Source organism: Pan paniscus, chromosome 18 (assembly GCF_029289425.2).
Source record: "Pan paniscus chromosome 18, NHGRI_mPanPan1-v2.0_pri, whole genome shotgun sequence".
Taxonomy (NCBI): Eukaryota; Metazoa; Chordata; class Mammalia; order Primates; family Hominidae; genus Pan; species Pan paniscus.
This window is the reverse complement of record NC_073267.2, coordinates 93968600-93988730: the sequence shown is the minus strand read 5'-3', so window position 1 is coordinate 93988730 and position 20131 is coordinate 93968600. Positions and strand designations below refer to the sequence as shown.

The window sequence follows — 20131 nt, the reverse complement described above, 5'->3', positions numbered from 1 at the left end:
CTCTTCTAGGAGCACCATTGGAGCAGCTGTGGGGTCTGAGGAACACGGGAGTCAGTGGAAGGAGGGAAGGAAGCTTCTCCATTACTGGCAGGTGCTCTGGGATCTCTTTGAGTGGCTCTGTGTGGACACTGGACCATGCTGGGCCACAGCCTTTATTGGGGTTACACTTACAGTCTTAGGGAGACAGATCAGAGTGCAGCTGCCATGGCTGAGGTAGCAGGTCCAGGGGTTCATCCTCCCCGTTGTCACTGCCCCAGGCCAGGCCCCTCAATCATTTCTGCAGAGCCCTAAGGCTTCAAGCAATACCATTTGAAAACCGCAATACCAGATGGACCTCCATTCAGTCAGTTCTCTTCTCTGCCTGGATTCGTTCCCATTGCCAAGGCCACAGAGAGCCCACCTAGGCCAGCAGCACCTGTCATCCCCTTGCAGGCAGCTGTGGAAGGCTCACCCTCTAATCTCCCTCACTCCTGGATCCTCCCATCAAAACTCAAGCGTCTGTTAAGTGATGGTTCTTTTTTTTTTTTGAGACAGAGTCTCACTTTGTCACCCAGGCTGGAGTGTAGTGGCGCGACCTCAGCTCACTGCAACCTCCGCCTCCTGGATTCAAGCAATTCTCCTGCCTCAGCCTCCCGAGTAGCTGGGATTACAGGCACCCGCCACCATGCCCAGCTAATTTTTGTATTTTCAGTAGAGACAGGGTTTCAGTACGTTGGCCAGGCTGGTCTCAAACTCCTGACCTTGTGATCTGCCCGCCTCCGCCTCCAAAGTGCTGGGATGACAGCTGTGAGCCACCACACCCGGCCTAAGTGATGGTTCTAACCAGCAAGATGACCTTGAGCAAGCCTCTTCTCAGGGCCTCAACTATCAAATGCAGTGAAGATAACTTAAATTCAGAAGCCAAGAGCCTGGGCTTCAAAACCTCTTAAGAAAGTGAAGAACAGTCAACGTGTAGTGAGCACCTACAAGATGCTGGTTTTACAATTGCAGCCATCGCTGGTTTCACTGTCCTCATTTGACTGAGAAACCCAAGGCCCAGAGAGGTGAAGTGACTGACCAAGAACACACAGCCAGGCAATGCAGAGTCCAAGTTCACACCCAGGCCCTGGACTGATGCCTCTTCCTTTTCACCCACCCAACCATCCAACCAGCACAGGAGCTTGCACTTATGGTTCTGACCTTCTCTGAATCCTCTCTCATTCCCATGTTTTAGAGACAAGACAATTGAGGCTCAGAAGCACTAACTCACCTGCCCAAGGTCACCCAGCCTTTCACATAGGAGCCAGGATCCAGGCATGTGTGTGAATTCCAAGCTCACAGCTCTTCCTATTCCTTTTCTGTAACACAGCCCCCCTGACTCCCACCCAGCGCTCAGAGCCTGGGCTTCTGTCTGAACCTGTCCCAGGCCTGGGCTGGTTAAAAGCAGCAAAAAGTTCCCCCTGCAGCTTCAACTTGAGCCTGTCACCATCATCAGCATACCCCGAGAGACTCTGGGGTGCCTGGGACATGTAGCTGCAGATGCCTCCAGCCCCAAGTTGCCCTCTGCTCCTCCCGAGTTGTGCTCCTCCATGCCAGGGGAGGGAGGACAGCTCCCCTTGCCTCCTAGGCGGTTGGCAGAGTGGCAGCGGCTGCTGCTTCTTCCTGCTACTGGCTGATGGAGAGATTATTTCTAAGCCCTTCCCATTCCACACCCCCCCCACACTGGCTGTCCCCGTGGGACTTGAAGTGCAGAGTCCACTGCTCAACCGGGACAGCTGCCCTGGCTCCCTCCCAGCAAGAACCCCGAGACCCTCATCTCTCATAAGGAAAGGGGCTTCTGGGTCCTTTAAAAAAAAAAAATCCCACCTCAATCCCCCAGGGCTCTCCTGCAGCTGCTGGAGAGAGAGATGCAGAATGAATGAACTTCTGGTTTCTGGAGGAGGCACGGGAAGAAAGATTGGAAACTAACTCTGCTAGAAACTGCTATTTTGGGGATTTTTTTCTTCCCCTTCATCTCCACCAGAAACCTGTCCCTTCCCTGGGCACCAAGAGATGGGCTCCCCTTGCCTGGCAGAGAAACAGCTGGAAACTGGCTCCCTGAGACAAGAAGGTGAGTTAAACTGGAGGGGAAGAGTTACTGCTTGCTGTAGGGCGGGCGGGGGCCAGGGGGGAAGTCAAAGCTGTTAAACATCCTTGGCAAAAGTGCTGGTTTGAGTGAATTCCTTTCCCGTGCTCCAGAAGGAGCTGTTTGCCAGCTGTTTGGAGAGCCGTAGATGGCAAAATTGGGTTTATTCAGTGAATGCAGAAAGGGCAGTTTTCAGGTTCTGGAAGGAGCCCCAGGCTGGGGGACAGAGTGCTGGGTTGGATTCGGATTTGCTGTGTGACCTTGGACAAGTTACTTCCGCTCGCTGGGTCTTGGTTTTTGCACTGGGAAAATGAGGAAGCTTGCAAAGGGTTCCCCGGATTTCAAAATACTCTTCTCTCTGCAGGCTCCTCATCCTCCTCTGGCCATTCCCTGTGAGCAAAGTAATGCATTCAGAGCAACAGAATGTTGTGTAGGGAGCAAGAGTGTGAAATAGGTTACGATTCACTCTCCACTATCCACCGGAATCCAACCGGCTCTGAAATTGAGAGGAACTTTGATTTCCGTTCCACTGCCAAGTTTTTCTCTTGACTGGAGTGGAGTGCATCTGAAAATGTAAACTTATAGATGCTTTGGAAATGGCTTTGGCTAGAATGAATAGCATAAGAAATGGTTGCAGGATCTGAAGGTGAGAAATATTATGGAAAGGACTTTTTAAATATGTGAATTGGCTAAATCTAAAACACTCACACTAAGTCAAGCACCTCATATAGGTCTGAAATGGAGACAGCATTAGAGGCCCCGTCATTTTTTTTTGTTTTTTTCTTTTTGAGATGGAGTCTCGCTCTGTTGCCCAGGCTGGAGTGCAATGGCGCAATCTCGGCTTACTGCAGCCTCCGCCTCCCGGGTTCAAGCGATTCTCCTGCCTCAGCCTCCCGAGTAGCTGGGACTACAGGCACATGCCACCATGCCTAGCTAATTTTTGTATTTTTAGTAGATACAGGGTTTCATTGGCCAGGCTGGTCTCGAACTCCTGACCTCAGATGATCTGCCTGCCTCTGCCTCGCAAAGTGCTGGGATTACAGGCGTGAACCACTGCGGCTGGAGGCCCCTTCATTCTGCAGATAAAAGCCTGCGGGCCCAGAGAGGGGGAGTAACTGGCTGGAGGTCACACAGCAAGGATGGCTGAGGCAAGCACGCAACGAACATGGAGGAGTACTGTGATTGCAAGTATGCAATGCTCCTCTGTCCCCTTAGCAAAGGCCTCCCCGAATGAGGAAGCAACCAAGAGGGATTAAGCGAGACTGGTGGAGTTCCTCCTGAGACCTAGATGCTTGGATGCTCGCTAAGCATAGTCACATTCCTGGGCTACTCGAACCTTTAATAACAGACCCTCGCTGAACCTTCCTGATGTCAGGTGCTTGCTAAACAGTAGGCAAGACACGCAAACCTTCCGTGCATCAGCCTCCTTATCTATAAAGTGGAGCTCTTATGTCTACTTCATGAGGTTGTTGAGGTGAGTTAGGGGAAGCCAGGCATGTCAGAAGCATCTAGAAGTATTATTAATACACACTTTCTTGTATATTACTGCATATAACCCTTGCCATGCCCTATGATGTGGGCACTCAAACTGCCCCAGTCATACAGATAAAGCAAAGGACTCAGAGACACTGAGTAACCCACCTGTGCTGGCAGTCCGTAGGGATCGGTCCCTGCCAGTGAACTTGAGAGCCTACATTCTTAAGCTCTATTTTTACTACCTGTACCTTGCAAGATTAGTATGAGTCTTGTCATTTGAATGAATGATGCTGAGATCAGAGAGGTTAAGCCACATACCTGAGACCACAGAGCCCAGAAGTGGCACCGCTCCGACTTGTCCAGCTCAGGACTGAATTACTCAAGCCCCCATCCATGCAACGTCTATTCTGGAGACATCCTTCTGAGATGTCGGTAGATATTCCACCAGGGAAGGGTTTTGTTCACTGATGTATCCCAAGCACATAGTAGGTGCTCAATAAATATGTGTTGAACTAAAGGTTAAAAGAACAAGCCATGCAGATGCAGTCACAGGAAAGCACACGTAAGAACATCTGCAGTCGTGACATCCAGGACTCTTTGCCCCAAGACTGATTTCCCTTCCTTTTTCTTGCTCTTTGTCCCTTGGGTTTCAGACTGGTAAACCCAGCGCTTCCTACCTGTTGGTCTTCAGCAATGCCCATGCCTTCCAGAGACCGGGGCCTGCATCCCAGACACCACCACTATGGTTCCCACAGCCCTTGGAGTCAGCTCCTGTCCAGCCCCATGGAGACACCATCCATCAAGGGCCTTTACTACCGGAGGGTGCAGAAGGTGGGTGCCCTGGACGCCTCCCCAGTGGACCTGAAGAAGGAGATCCTGATCAACGTGGGGGGCAGGAGGTATCTCCTCCCCTGGAGCACACTGGACCAGTTCCCGCTGAGCCGCCTGAGCAAACTCAGGCTCTGTCGGAGCTACGAGGAGATCGCGCAGCTCTGCGATGATTACGACGAGGACAGCCAGGAGTTCTTCTTCGACAGGAGCCCCAGCGCCTTCGGGGTGATCGTGAGCTTCCTGGCGGCCGGGAAGCTGGTGCTCCTGCAGGAGATGTGCGCGCTGTCCTTCCAGGAGGAGCTGGCCTACTGGGGCATCGAGGAGGCCCACCTGGAGAGGTGCTGCCTGCGGAAGCTACTGAGGAAGCTGGAGGAGCTGGAGGAGCTGGCCAAGCTGCACAGGGAGGACGTACTGAGGCAGCAGAGGGAGACCCGCCGCCCCGCCTCGCACTCCTCGCGCTGGGGCCTGTGCATGAACCGGCTGCGCGAGATGGTTGAAAACCCGCAGTCCGGGCTGCCCGGGAAGGTCTTCGCTTGCCTCTCCATCCTCTTCGTGGCCACCACGGCCGTCAGCCTGTGTGTCAGCACCATGCCCGACCTTAGGGCAGAGGAGGACCAGGTGAGCGGCGTCTGATGGGATTCACGGCTCCATCCCGCAGGGTGCCTGGGCGGAGATGTCTTTTAGGGGCCCAAGAAAATGTCTTCAGATCTTAAAATAAGAAGAAAAAAAATGAATATTATCCAACATGGGTTATATTCATTATTAGGCCATCAGTCATAAAAGATAATTTTCCGTCTTTTTTTTTTTTTTTTTGGAGTCCTGCAAAGGCAAAACTGCCTAAGGCTCACCATGAAAGTCATTACGTGGCCCTCAGCCATGCGTGGACTCAGTGGGCCAGACAGACACAGTGTCACCTCTCCCAGCTCTCCCGACTCTGTGACTACAGGCAAATCACTCCACCTCCTCTCTGAGCCTATCTCCCCCTCCATGAAATGGGTAACATCACCTCGAAGGTTTACTCACCCAGTGAACTCAACATGTGTTTACTGAACAGCACTCTGTGCTAAGCCCTAGAGCAGGTCAAAAACATAAAATCCCTGCCTTCTTGAGCTAACATTCTCCTGGGCATCCCCACTCCATTTTCAGATGAGGAAACTGAGGCACAGGCCATTTATTTTCCTCGGAGCTCCACAGTAAGGACGCCAATGATGCAAAGGTCCCCAGCCTCAGTTTCCCTGCAGTGCTCAGTGTCTGGGCCCGTCCCACTGGATGGGAAACTCACAGATGAGCTGATCTGTAAGTCACTCTGCCCCAGGAGGCCAGAGTAAAAAGTGCTGCTTGCCCACACCTTCGTCCCCTTTGCAGGGAGTTACAGGAGACCCCGAGACACCCTCCCTCCACTCGGGGGCCAGATGGTCTGAGAAGTGAAATAAGAACCTAGCATTTGGTTGAGAGGGTTATTGGAAAGCTTCAAACAGAGAATTAGATTGTTTCCTGATTTAAAAAATCACTCCTCTCCAGCACCGAGCTCCCCCAGGGCTGCCCATCATCTTAACGTTTGGAGCTTACCTTGTAATCAACAGAGAGAGAAACTAAACACATACGTAAGATGGTGCTTGCTCTATTTGGCTCCTAACAGTTACCAGCCCACCTAAGTTCTCTTCGCTTAAAGATATGTCCCAGGGCAAGACAACAGGATCAGAGAACTTGCCAGATAGAAAAGACTTAAATGGAGAACCAGCCCATGCCTCACAGACAGTAGGATCCCAGTAAATATGGGTTGAATAAAATGTGTCTTGTCTAACCTACAAAAGTTTGGCCCTAAAAAAACCCACAAAATATTTGGACCTTTAAACAGCTTGTTTTCCCACGGAGAAGATGACAATGCCAATCATAGGCATTTTTTTATTCTACAGCATAAAAGCACGAGATTTAAGAGCCTGCTTGTTCACATAAATATTTATGTGTGGACTCTGCAGTACAAAGATTAAGACAAAACAAGCGGCCTCCCTACCCCATTTCTTAAGGGTGCCCTGATCCCAGTTAATAAAGAAAGGCCCCTGGATGCTCACAAGGCTGTTCCTCTTAGAGATTTCCAGAGAAGGGAGAAATTGGGTAGGAGCCAGGATTTCGGTTGCGCAGAGGGCCAAGATCTTTTCAAAATCTAATGCTTTGAAAATTAGGCAGGGTATGAACCCAGGCCTGGCTTAACAGTGACTCAGGAAATCAAATTAGAGGGGAGAGGTGGGCCCGCAGACCCGCGCAGCCGAAGTTTCAGCCGAGGATCAGGCAGCCACGTCTGCTCCTGGGACAAGAGAGATTTATGCCCGGGCCCAGCCACAATATCTTTATGCTTTCTCCTTAGTGAAAGCGCCTTTGTGTGTGTGCCCAGAGACAGGCTGAGGTGCTGCCCGGAGAGTGTCTGTGTTTCCGTTTAGATAATAATTCAGAGAGCAGGGAGGCTGAGGACGGGACAGTCTTTGTTCTCCCAAGACGGTGACCTTACATTTACGTAAAAGGATGGTGCCCTCTTCCTGGACACACGTGCTTTGTATTCCTTATTTGCCCTCAGGGAATGTCAGTCTGAGAGGGACCAGCTGCTTCTGGGGACAGGCAGTGCCCATTGAGTGTGGGGCCAGTGTCCTGTAAATTGACCCTGATACCATCCACGCTGAAGAATTAATGTCACGATGGGGGGGGGAACAGACCCCAGGGCTATAACCCACAGAACTCTTCCATCAGAAACAGAAACAATGGATGGACATTTGCTGTAAGCAGTTTTCTGTTTTTCTGCCTTCTCATAGCAACGTCCGTTGGCATAAACCTGACAGTGGGGTAAAAGGTCTGTGCCAGAGATTGCAAATTACAATGGAGGCTGGGTGCAGTGGCTCACGCCTGTAAGCTCAGCACTCTGGGAGGCCGAGGTGGGTGGATCTCCTGAGGTCAGGAGTTCAAGACCAGCCTGGCCAACACGGTAAAACTCCATCTCTACTAACAAAAAAACAAAAAAAATTAGCCAGGTGTGGTGGCATGTGCCTGTAATCCCAGCTACTTTGGAGGCCGAGGCAGGAAAATCACTTGAACCCTCAGGCAGAGGTTGCAGTGAGCCAAGATTGTGCCACTGCACTCCAGCCTGGGCAACAAGAGCAAAACTCCATCTCAAAAAAAATTACAATGGAGAAGGGAAGAGGCAGTGTAGACAGGAAGGACCAAGCCAGCACCTGAGCTCTTCTAAGGGGCACCGGATTTTAAAGTTCTGGATTTCCCAGGGGGGTCTCTTCCCCAAAAGGATGAAAGAACCGATGCCTCCTAAGTGCTGCTCGTGAGGCTGGCATTTGACACCATGGACTGATTTCATCCCTGTGGCAGCATGGGGAAGTGAATACCACTTCTACCCCCATTTTACAGATGAGGAAACCGAGGCTCAGAGAGGTTTTATCACTTTCTTAAGCTCACAGTAAGTGGCAGAGCTAAGATTTGAACTCACCTCTGATTGGCTCTAAAATCTGACCCCCTGTGACTACACAACACTGATACCATCTTTCTTTCCTTTCCTTTTCTTTTGTTTTCTTTCTTCCTAACTTCATTTTCTTTTTCTTCCCTTCTTTCCTTCTCTTTCTTTCTCTGTCTCTTTCTTTTTTTAAATTTGAGACAGGGTCTCACTTTATCACCAGGCTAGTGTGCAGTGGCATGATCTTGGCAGCTCACTACAGCCTGCATCTCCTGGGCTCAAGTGATCCTCCCACCTCAACCCCCCAAGTAGCTGGGACTACAGGTGTGTGTCACCACACCCAGCTAATTTTTTGTATTTTTTGTAAAGACAGGGTTTCCCCATGTTGTCCAGGCTGGTCTCACACTCCTGAGTTCAAGCGATCTGCCTGCCTTGGCCTCTCAAACTGCCAGGATTACAAGCATGAACCACTGTGCCCAGCCCTAAGTTTCAATTCTGGGCCACTTCGCCTCTAGTCTAGAACCTCAGCCTCAGGGGCCTTTTGTGCTTCTAAGGCAGCCAGACTTTGTAAAACAGCTCTCAGGCCAGCATAATGGTGCGAAGGCCAGATGCCCTGGGTTTCAATCTTGGCCTCACCCATGACTAACCCAGTGATCTTGGGAAAGTCACTTAACCTCCTTGAGCCTCAGTTTCCTCCTCTATGAAATGGGGGTGCTCTAAGCACTTCCCTCAAGGGGTCATGTGGTGCATAAAGCAGCTGGGACAGTGCCGACACACAGAGGTGCTCAGCGAAAGTCCGTCATACTGATCATCATTCATTCATTCATTCATTCAGTAGTAAACAGGAAACCCAACATTCATCCTTTACCATCCTTCAACAACAGTCATTGACTGCCTACTAAAGTCCATTCTTCTGGGTGCTGGAGAGAAGACAAATTTCTTATTTCCTTGGAGCTTAGATTCTGAGCAGCCCTGCTCTATTTTTTTTTTTTTTTTGACAGGGTTTCACTCTGTCACCCACGCTGGAGTACAGTGGCACAATCTCAGCTCACTGCAGCCTCTGACTCACAGGTTCAAGCAATCCTCCCGCCTCAGCCTCCTGAGCAGCTGGGACCACAGGCAGGCATCATCACGCCTGGCTAGTTTTTGTACATTTTGTAGAGATGGGTTTCACCATGTTGGCCAGGCTGGTCTCAAACTCCTGAGCTCAAGTGATTCTCCCACCTCGGCCTCCCAAAGCGTTGGGATTATAGGCGTGAGCCACCACACCCCAGCCCCCTGCTTCATTTTTCTGAGTTGACATTTACATAACATGAAATTGAGCACCTTAAAGGGAACAATTTAGTGGCATTTAGTACAATCACAATCTTCTGCAGCCACCATCACCTCTGTCTAGTTCCAAAGCTTTTTCTCAGCATTCCAAAAGAAAACCCTGTCCCAACTAGGCAGTCTCTCCTCCTTCCTCTCCCACAAGCCCCTGGCAACCACCCATCTGCTTTCTATCTCCATGAATTAGCCTATTCTGGACATTTCATAGAAATAGAATCATGCCAGGTGTGGTCTTCTGTGACTGGCTTCCTGCTCCAGCATCATGTCTTCAAGGTCCATGCACTGTGCCATGTGTCAGACCTTCATTCCTCTTCATGGCCGAATACTATTCCACTGTATGTATATGCCACTATTGCTTAATCCATCCAGCACTGATGGCCTGCTCCATGTTGATAGCTGAAGATAGAAAGACACATTCCAAAGACCGACCCCCACCTCCAAGGAACAAGATGGGTTTGAGACATGAAGCCAAGATTCTGTTCCCACAGCTGCCACAAAGACCCCTTTCAATAGGCAGGATTCGAGATCTAGTCCTGACCCTTTTTTTTTTTTTTTGAGGTGGAGTTTTGCTTTTGTCACCCAGGTTGGAGTGCAGTGGTGTGATCTCAGCTCACTGCAACCTCCTCCTCCCGGGTTCAAGCAATTCTCCTGCCTCAGCCTCCCACGTAGCTGGGATTATAGGCACCCGACACCATCCCCAGCTAATTTTTGTATTTTTAGTAGAGATGAAGTTTCACCATGTTGCCCAGTCTGGTCTCGAACTCCTGACCTCAGGTGATCCACCCTCCTCTGCCTCCCAAAGTGCTGAGATTACAAGCTTGAGCCACCACGCCCGACCCCGACTCTCACTTGAATGCACTGGGAGATCCAGGGCAGGTCATGTCTACCCCTGGACCTCAACCTTCTGCTGGTAAAATGATGGTCTGGACTTGTCATTTTACAGGCTGACTGGTCCCTAGTGTCCTTCCAGCCCTGGGCACCTGCAGCCTCATGTCCTGGTCTGTTTGCTGCAGTTTCCCAGGTTCTTCCTTTCCCTCTGCCTTCATTGTCCTCCCTGCCATGCATCCCTCGCACCCTCTCCATGTGGCCTCAGCCCTGGCCGGGCAGCTCTGCCTTTCCCTCCCTCCTGGAAGCCTGAACACCACTGGCCACCTGCAGTGGACCGTCTGTCTTCCTCTTTCCTGCTACTAAGACATCCCAACCACTGCAGATAGTATCAGGTCATGGTAAGGGCCAGCATCTTTAGTTTGCTCGTCCTGGGTCGAGTTCCAGCTCTCCCACTCCCTGGCTCTGCCCTTGGACAAGTCCTTTTCTTTCTCTGTGCCTCTGTTTCCTCACCCAGCAAAGAGGACAATCATAACACTATTCAGAGGGCAGTGCTGAGGACTGAACGAGAGCCTGTATATCAGGGGCCAGCACAGAGTGGACGCTTGTTGTTCTGCTCCCCCTTGGGGCTGGGCTCACACCCCTGCACCTGCTCTGCTGCTCTGCTCACCAGCCTCCATCCCTGGCTACCTCCAACCTAATAGCAATGGCCAAGTCAGGGGCCGGTGGCTCCAATGTCCTCTCCATCGCCTTCCAGTGTGTGCCCTCATTCCTCCTCTGCTCCAGCTGTCGGCGCGTCTTTTCTGAGAGCCTGCTCTGGCTGGAGACCCGGTGAGAGAAGCAGGCGAACTCCCCACGCTCAGGACCAGCCCTGCCGGCCTTCCCACTGTTCTCCTCCCATCTTGGGTGCTACGCCTGCCCCACAGCATTGCCTGGGGCTTTCAGGGATACTGTCAGAGGGACATGCACACCCTATGGCGACCGAGTAAGGTGCCCTTGGTGATGTCTCTGCAGAACCATGGTGGGCTTAGGGAGCAGAACTGCACGGGCTCTTTGGTCCTCGCCTTCCCTCTCATCCTGGACTGTAGACATTTCAGTGTCTTACTAAGGTGGAGGGCAGGGGAAGGAAGGCACAGAGAGAGTTTTGTTTGTTTGTTTTGAGACGGAGTCTTGCTCTGTCACCCAGGCTGGAGTGCAGTGGTGAGATCTCGGCTCACTGTAAGCTCTGCCCCCCGGGTTCATGCCATTCTCCTGCCTCAGCCTCCCGAGTAGCTGGGACTACAGGCGCCCACCACCATGCCTGGCTTTTTTTTTTTTTTTTTTTTTTTTTGAGATGAAGTCTCACTGTCACCCAGGCTGGAGTGCAGTGGCGCGATATCAACTTACTGCCACGTCTGCCTCCTGAGTTCAAGCGATTCTCCTGCCTCAGCCTCCCGAGTAGCTGGAACTACAGGCGCCCACCACCATGCCCAGCTAATTTTTGTATTTTTAGTATAGACAGGGTTTCGCCATGTTGGCCAGGCTGGTTTCGAACTCCTGACCTCAGGTGATCCACTAGCCTTCGCCTCCCAAAGTGCTGGGATTATAGGCCTGAGCCACTGTGCCTGGCCCACAGAGAGAGATTTTTCAAAGACCAGGCGGGACTCCTGGGGCCTCCTCCCTGGGATGCAGCTCACCTTTTGGGGTGCCATTTCCACCTCCCTGCCTCCTCACCCTTTAGTAAGAGGCCCTGTACAAGAGCCAGCTCCTGCCTCCTCATCTGTCCCTTTCTCGGACCATGAATCAGCTTCCTAAAGAACTGGCCTGCTCTCTGGAGCTTCTCTGTGCTTGGTGGCATTTGGTAATTGCTCTAGCGAATGCTTCTTATCCTAGTTTTGTTGCTTTTGTTTTTTTCCTGCAGCTGTGCCTCTCCCTATATCCCAGCCAAGAAGCAATATTCCCTGTTTCCTGGCCTGGGGCCTCCTTGATGCTCTGCAGGTGACACTGTTTCCTCTGCCTCCTCACAGTCCCCCCACCTCTGCAGGTCCAACTCCAGCCCCCTCAAACGCCCCATGCAGACGCCACCACCCACACTTATTCACGAGTCGTTCAGGAAGGGCCCCTGGAGGCCGGGCCTGTGCTGGACACTGGGAGAGTCCCTAGGTCTCTCCTTCAGTGACTGCTGAGGGGACACCAGCACAGAGGCGATGGGATGGCGGCCCGCCTTCCCCACACGGGGAGAACCACTGTGAGATTCAGAGTCAGTGGATACTTCTTAGACCCCTGCTGGGCTCCTGGCCCCGTGCTAGTCACTTCCCTGTTTCCTAATTTAATCCTCACCACAACCCCATTCTACAGATCAGAAAACTGGGTCTCAAGAAGTTATGCAACTTGCCTGACAGCAGCTAAGCTAGTAATGCTCCCTCAGTGGCAGCTGCTTTTTTTTTTCTTTTTTTTTGAGACAGGGTCTTGCTCTGTTGCCCAGGCTGGAGTGCAATGGTACAATCTCGGCTCTCCTCCAACCTCCTGGGTTCAAGTGATTCTCGTGCCTCAGCCTCCCGAGTAATGGATTACAGGTGTGCACCACCATGCCAGGCTAATTTTTGTGTTTTTAGTAGAGACAGGGCTTCCACACACTGGCCAGGCTGGTCTCAAACTCCCTTGCCTCAAGTGATCTGCCCACTTCAGCCTCCCGAAGTGCTGGGATTACAGGCGTGAGCCACCATGCCCAGCCCAGTGGCAGCTGCTTTCTAGTAAGAATTTGCTGGAACCTCTAGAAGAGAAGTCAGCCATCCAACCCGCCCAAGGTGAAGGCCGTGGAGAGCCCGTGATGGATCAGCCACAGGGCGTGAACCGGGGGGCAGCAGCGGGAGAGGACTGAGGAGAAAGAGAAGCAGCGTAGATTTGGGAAGCTCCTACACCGCAGCATCCCTGAGCAGGTCTCCCCGGTGCCCACAATCGCCCTGTGGGATGAGAGTTACCTTCCCCACTTCACAGAAGGGAAGACGCCTTCAGAGAGATGACTCATGGGCCAGGTCCCATGGTGGGGCTGACCCCGTCCGGTTGGTTCCAGCACTCTCAGAGCCCTTGTGTCCCAGGGTTGGGAAGTGGGGACAGCTGCTAGAAAGAGTGGGCGGGGGGGGAGTGGGGGGGAGACCTGGGGAGGAGGGATTGCGGCTCAGGGTGAGTAGTGCCTGGGGGGAGGCCCACGGGAGCGGAGTAAAGGAGGGGAGGGTAGCGGAGGGCACGGCTGGCTGAGAGAAAAGTGGCTAAAGGAGTGGGCAGAGGAGTGAGTCAGCACATCCAGGCCCCAGGAGAGCCTCAGAGGAAACAGCTCAGGGCCTCGGGCCAGGGCCAAAGGCACAAATGGTGAACTCACAGCAGGAGGGAGGGGAGGCCGAGCTGCAGAATGGACCAGCCCTGACTAAGGAGCTGCAGAAGTGAGAGGTGGCCACGTTCTGAAGTGGGGCTGGCAGGATTTTGCTGGGAGGGACAGAGGGGGCGAGGAAGTCTCCAAGGTCAAGACTGTGGGCCCTGAGCCCCTCCCAGATGGAGCTTCCAGAACTGGCCCTCATTGCATCTGCAGGGCCCCCAGGGCAGCGGCTTTGCCCTCAGGAAGCCCTGCTCTGCTGCTGCATGAAACAGGTGCGGGCCAGGCTGTGGGACCCCCACTACTTCCACTTCCTGCCTCCCCCAGGGGTGTTCAACCAGCTCAGACTCAGACGATAACTCCCATACCACAATATTGGCCCTTTTAAAGTGCACAGTTCGGTGGTCTTTAGTATGATCGTGGAGCTGTGCAGCCATCACTGCTACCCTCCTCCTCCATCCAGCCCCGGACACCCACCCCTCTGCTTTCTGTCTCTGTGGATTTGCCTGCTCTGGACATCTCACATAAGTGGAATCACCCAACATGTGGTGTCTGTGTCTGGCTTCTTTTCACTCAGCATCGTGTTTTCAGGGTGCATCCATGTTGTAGCACGATTTAACCCTTCATTCCTTTTCATGGCTGACTACTATTCCATTGTATGAATAGGCCGCATTTTATGTATTCAGTCATCAGTTTATGGATGTTTAAGTTGTCTCAACTTTGGGGCTATTATGAATAATACTACCATGGACTTTTGTGTACAAGTTTTTTTGGGTTTTGTTTTGTTTTGTTTTTTTCTGAGACAGAGTCTAGCTCTGTCGCCCAGGCTGCAGTGCAGTGGCACAAGCTTGGCTCCCTGCAACCTCCACCTCCTGAGTTCAAGTGATTCTCCTGCCTCAGCCTCCCGAGTAGCTAGGATCACAGGCGCCCGCCACCATGCCTGGCTAATTTTTGTATTTTCAGTAGAGATGGGGTTTTACCATGTTGGCCAGGCTGGTTTTAAACTCCTGACCCCAGGTGATCCACCCGCCTCGGCTTCCCAAAGTGCCAGGATTACAGGCGTGAGCCACCACACCCGGCCTGTGTACAAGTTTTTGTGTGGACATGTGTTTTCATTTGTCTGAGCTATACACCTAGGAGTCGAACAGCTGGGTTGCATGGTAATTCTGTTTAACCTTTTGAGGACCTGCCAAACTGTTTCCACTGCCGCTGCCCCATTTTACATCCCCACCAGCAGTGATGGGTTCCAGTTTCTGCACAATCTCACTGACACTTGGCTGTTGTCTGTCTTTATGATTTTAGTCATCCTAGTGGATGTCAATTTGTGTCTTATTGTGGTTTTGATTATCCTTTTTTTTTTTTAACTTTTCATCATGGAGAACTTCAGACATTTACAAGGTAAATAGAATAATATAAGGAACTTCTGGGAAACCATGACTCCATGACTTAGCTACACACAATGGTCAATATTCTGCCGCTTTTGTGTATGTTTGTCTTTGAGACGGAGTCTCGCTCTATCGCCCAGGCTGCAGTGCAGTGGTGCAATCTTGGCTCACTGCAACCTCCGCCTACCAGGTCCAAGCCATTCTCCTGCCTCAGCCCGCCAAGTAGCTGGGATTACAGGCATGTGTCACCATGCCTGGCTAATTTTTGTATTTTTAGTAGCGACAAGGTTTCACCATATTGGTCAGGCTGGTCTCGAACTCCTGACCTCAGGTGATCCACCCACCTTGCCCTCCCAAAGTGCTGGGATTACAGGCGTGAGCCATTGTGCCCAGCCAATATTCTGCTATTTTGTTTCCTCTCTTTCCATCCCCTCTCCACCTGAAATCACTTATCATCATTTGTTACTATTTTTCTTTTACAGTTTTACAGGTGAAATGTACATACACTGAAATGCACAAATCTTAGGTGTAGAATTTAATAAATAGATGCACCGGTGTCAGCCTCTCCCCTGTGAGTATAGAATATTTCTGTGACCCCAGAAAGCTCCCTCATGGCCCTTCACAGGCCATCCCTACACTACCCAGAGGCAGCCACTGTTCTGATCACTTTGTGCACCCTAGATGAGGCTGCCTGTTCTCGAGCTTCCCGCAAATGGAAACACACACCCGGCTTGCTTTGCTCCACCTCATGCCTGTGGGATTCATCGGTGTTGTTTCATCATTCACACCCTGGGCCTTCTCCGGGCTGACGCTTGCTCTTCTTCATTGCAGGAAGGAGCCAGAACACACCTCGCTCTGCCTGTGACAAGGGCTAGGAATAGGGTGACCAACCATCCCGGTGTGCCCAGGGCCCAGGGGGTTCCTAGGACCTGGAACTTTCTGGGTTTAAGCACAGAACTTCCACAAAGGGAGAAAGGAAAACTTTTTTCTTTCCTTCTTTCCCCTTTTTTTCTTTTCTTCGAATGTTTGCTAAGCTGGGAGTTATTTCCTCTGCCCACACTCCATAAACACCCCCTGCCCCAATGCCAGCATTTCTGAGGAACCAGTGCTGGGAGGCTGGATTTAGGATGCACAGCAGAGCCTGATGCAGGTGCAGTGACGCGGCAGAGCAGAGCCCTTGCTGCAGTCCGGAGAGGTGGCCAGAGGGCCAGGCCGTGGGAGGGCAGGAGCCGGTGTGCATGGCTTGAGTGTCCAAATGCCAGCCCCACAGGCAGGAGGAGGACCTGGCAGCGCCTTCTCGGCCTCTCAGGAGTCACCTTCCTGAGCTATCGGGTCATCAGTATGGAAAAGTTATTCCCAGGCTATAAGTATTTTAAGCCTAGGGAGAAACTCCAAGGATGTCTGCAAAGAGAGAGGCCTTGTAGGCAGAATCTAGCTCAGAGTCTGAAAACTTTCCAGGTGCCTCAGAGTGAATGGGGGGCAGTTACCAAAATGTAAATTCCCGGGCCCCACCCTAAGGTTTGGATTTTGTGATGGGGTCCCAAGAATCTGCATTTACAACTAGCACCCTGGGGGCTTCTGGGGCCAGGGTTTCCAAATCAGCTTTCAGAAATACCAATTCTGTTCCAAACTCTGCATTGGAAACTGAAGCACAGAGAGGGCCAGTGGCCGCTGCAAAGTCACACAGCAAGTTTGTAGCAGGGCTGGGGAATCAGAACCCAAAACTTCTGAGCCCTTCAGGATCCTGAAGCAAACCCTGGGCAGTCATGGCAAAGACCTCTCGGTGGGCTGGAGAATCCCCTCATCTTCCTGTAATATCCAGCAACAGGAAGAAGGTATTGCTACCCTTACACTGACCAGGAGACTGTGGTCCATGACCAGTGTATGATTGGGTTAAAATGGCTACAGTGCATCCTGTGCCTGCTGGGTGCACGGTCCTGTTAATGGCTTTATATGCATTATTTCCATTCATCATGACAGCCCTCCAGAGGTTAGACAACTGAAAGTACAGAGGATACAAGTGATTTGCCCAAGTAAGTGGAAGAGATGGGATTTGAAACTGCGCTAGGCTCTGAGAGTATTGTAACTAGACAAGCAGACATGGTTTCTGGGGGGCTTGAAGGCCGGTAGGGCACAGAAAGTTCCTGATTCTCCAGTCTTGCTAAAAACTTGCTGTGTGGCTTCGCAGTGGCCACTGACCCTCTCTGCGCTTCAGTTTCCAAAGAAGAGGCTGGAACACTCTGGACTCCACCCCTTGGCAGTGCTGCCTCTGACTCCCACCCCTGCAATAGTCCACACAGAAGTCCAGCCAGAAAGGTGCCCTGCCCTGGACAGGCAAATAGAGACTGGCGTGGTTCAGTCTCTTTCTCTTTCTCCAGCAGCCAGGCATAAAGAACATTTCAATTTATGATTTCTGTGGACACTGGAAATAATTTCTTTTTCCACTTCAGAGCATTTTAATCCAGAGAAAACTGTGGTTGTCAACACCTTGCCTTTTACACAGAGAAGTTGCTTTGGCCATTCATCCATTCATCCATCAAGTATACATATCTGTGTGTGTGTGTGTGTGTGTGTGTGTGTGTGTGTAAATATGTATAGCAAAGTTTTCTACCCTGGCTCCACATTTGAATTATCCATGGGGGTTCTGGAAAATTCTACTGCGCAGCTCAAACCTAGATTAATTAAATTAGAATCTTGGGAGGACCCTGCCCAAGCAACAGAATGTTTCAAGGAAACCCCAGGTGATTCCAACATGCAGCCAAGGTTGAGAACCACACACTAGAACAGTGCCTGTCAAACTTCAGTTTGCATGAGTCACCTGGAGACCTTGTTAACTGCAGAATATGATTCCGTGGTACGGGGTGGGGCCTGAGATGCTGTGTTTCTAACAAGCTCCTCGGGGAGGCTGATGCTTTTGGCTCAAGGTCCACACTTCGAGTGGCAGAAGGGCTGGTGGAACTACCCTGAACTACTGGGGAGGAAGAACAAAATACAGAACTCAGAACGGCCCCCACCCAGCTGGAACTGCTGAGCTAGAATCCCGCATGTCGAAGGCAGCAATCACACATCCCAAGGGCTGTCTTGGGGATTCGGGAACCCTCTCTGCCCCACCAGCCTTCAAGCCATCAGAAACGATATCTGTTTGTCTAGTCACAGAATGCCCGGGGTTAGCACCATGCCTGGCACAAAGTGGGCCCTCCATACATTTCTGTTAGCTAAATGAATGAGGGGTGGTAAACAACAAAGTTACAAAATAGCCAACAGTGGCTAAGAGACCCTGGTACCGCCTCCTATGTATGTGAGCTCAGGCGAGTCACTTCACTGCTGTGACCAACTTCCTGGGCCATCAAATGGGGTCACACTGCCTGCTCATAACATTGCTATGTGGCTTCAGTGACAGCAGGAGAGCAGTGCGTGGTCCCCCAAGGTACTTAACGTCACTAAGGTAGAGGCTGGCAGCTATAACAAAGAGACCCCAAACTAGAATAGTTTTAAGCCAAATTTTTCTCTTGTGCAATAGTCCCAAGGTGAGGGATGTAGGTGAGTATCGACAACTCTTATTCCAGATTCTCCCGCCTTGATGTTCCCTCCTCCCCTGGGGCGCTGGTCCAGTCCTCTCTTCTTAGCTGGGTTGCAGGCCCATCTGTGCTGTCCCGGCTCACAGGAAGGATGGAAAGAGTGTGCAAGAGTTAGATCCAGAGGTGGTTTGCATCACTTCTGTTTCCAGTCCGGAGGTGAGGACTTAGTCATATTTGGCCACACCTAGCGGCAAGGGAAGCCAGAAAGAACAGTCTCTGACCTAGCCGATCTGCTGTGTACCCAGCCACAACTGGAAAACTGTGTAAAAGAAGGTTCTAGTGGACGACTAAGTTTACAGCACAAAGCTCATGGGCATGAAGTCGTCCCCCGATTTCCAGCACTGTTGCGGGTCCACTCTCTACCCCGCGTTGTTGCCTCTTCTCCCCGCAGGGCGAATGCTCTCGGAAGTGCTACTATATTTTCATCGTGGAGACCATCTGCGTGGCCTGGTTCTCCCTGGAGTTCTGCCTGAGGTTTGTCCAGGCCCAAGACAAGTGTCAGTTCTTCCAGGGGCCCCTGAACATCATCGACATCCTGGCCATCTCCCCATACTACGTGTCGCTGGCGGTGTCTGAGGAGCCCCCGGAGGACAGCGAGAAGCCGAGTGGGAGCTCCTACCTGGAGAAGGTGGGGCTGGTCCTGCGTGTGCTGCGGGCGCTGCGCATCCTCTACGTGATGCGCCTGGCTCGCCACTCGCTGGGGCTGCAGACGCTGGGGCTCACCGTGCGCCGTTGCACACGTGAGTTCGGCCTGCTCCTTCTCTTCCTGGCCGTGGCCGTCACCCTCTTCTCCCCTTTGGTCTACGTGGCCGAGAAGGAGTCCGGGCGGGTGCTGGAGTTCACCAGCATCCCCGCCTCCTATTGGTGGGCCATCATCTCCATGACAACAGTGGGCTATGGGGACATGGTGCCCCGCAGTGTGCCAGGCCAGATGGTGGCCCTCAGCAGCATCCTGAGCGGGATCCTCATCATGGCCTTCCCGGCCACGTCTATCTTCCACACCTTCTCCCACTCCTACCTGGAGCTCAAGAAGGAGCAGGAGCAGCTTCAGGCCCGCCTCCGCCACCTCCAAAACACTAGTCCGGCCAGTGAATGTGAACTCCTGGACCCCCATGTGGCCAGTGAACATGAGCTCATGAACGATGTCAATGACCTAATCCTGGAGGGCCCAGCCTTGCCTATCATGCACATGTAACTCAGCACCCCCCATGACTACATGGTAACCTCAACCCATCACCCTGCCTGAAACACACTCAAGGGTACCCCGCATAGACCACCTGGTGGTGTTTCTAGAGCCCAGGGAAGACTTTCAAAGCTGGAGGGGCATAAGGCCACAGAGGCTGTGTGTCTGTGATCCTTGTCCCTCAGGGCCCCGATGTCCCAGGCTGACTGTGTCCAGCCTGCTTGCCTTTTCCGCTCTCTGCCCATCTACTGAGCATGTCCAATCTTGCTGGAGTAGCTCAGTCTCCTTTCATTCTCTTTTCCTTCCCAGCAGAGGCTTTAACATCCCAGGCTGGGTTCTGGATGCCCACAGAACTGGTAACCATTGGTATTTGCATACTGAGCCTATGGAATTTCATGATTTCCCTAAGACCCTCCTTCCTGGGCCATGCCCCTACTGGAAATCAAAGGTCCAGTCGCTGCAAACCCCTCTAATCAGATCTCCCCACCCAACCTTTCCACGGGTTCCAGAGGGATCAATATGTTCTCCTTCTGCTCACCACCACCAGTGATATTTCCCTAATGCTGCTACCTCCCACCAGCTCTGAACACTTGTAGCTAAGAAGGCAGAATCAGCCTTTT

The 20131-nt window shown here is 51.9% G+C and overlaps 1 protein-coding gene across 1 annotated transcript; it reads left to right on the top strand.

Annotated features, from left to right (window-relative positions):
* The first annotated feature begins 1749 nt into the window (after positions 1-1749).
* KCNG4 (potassium voltage-gated channel modifier subfamily G member 4) lies at positions 1750-19839 on the top strand. The gene is made up of 3 exons (XM_003820866.4): positions 1750-2089; positions 4234-5029; positions 18720-19839. The coding sequence occupies exons 2-3, from the start codon at positions 4274-4276 to the stop codon at positions 19521-19523; spliced, it is 1560 nt and encodes a 519-aa protein (XP_003820914.2). The 5' UTR covers positions 1750-2089; positions 4234-4273; the 3' UTR covers positions 19524-19839.
* Positions 19840-20131: the final 292 nt, after the last annotated feature.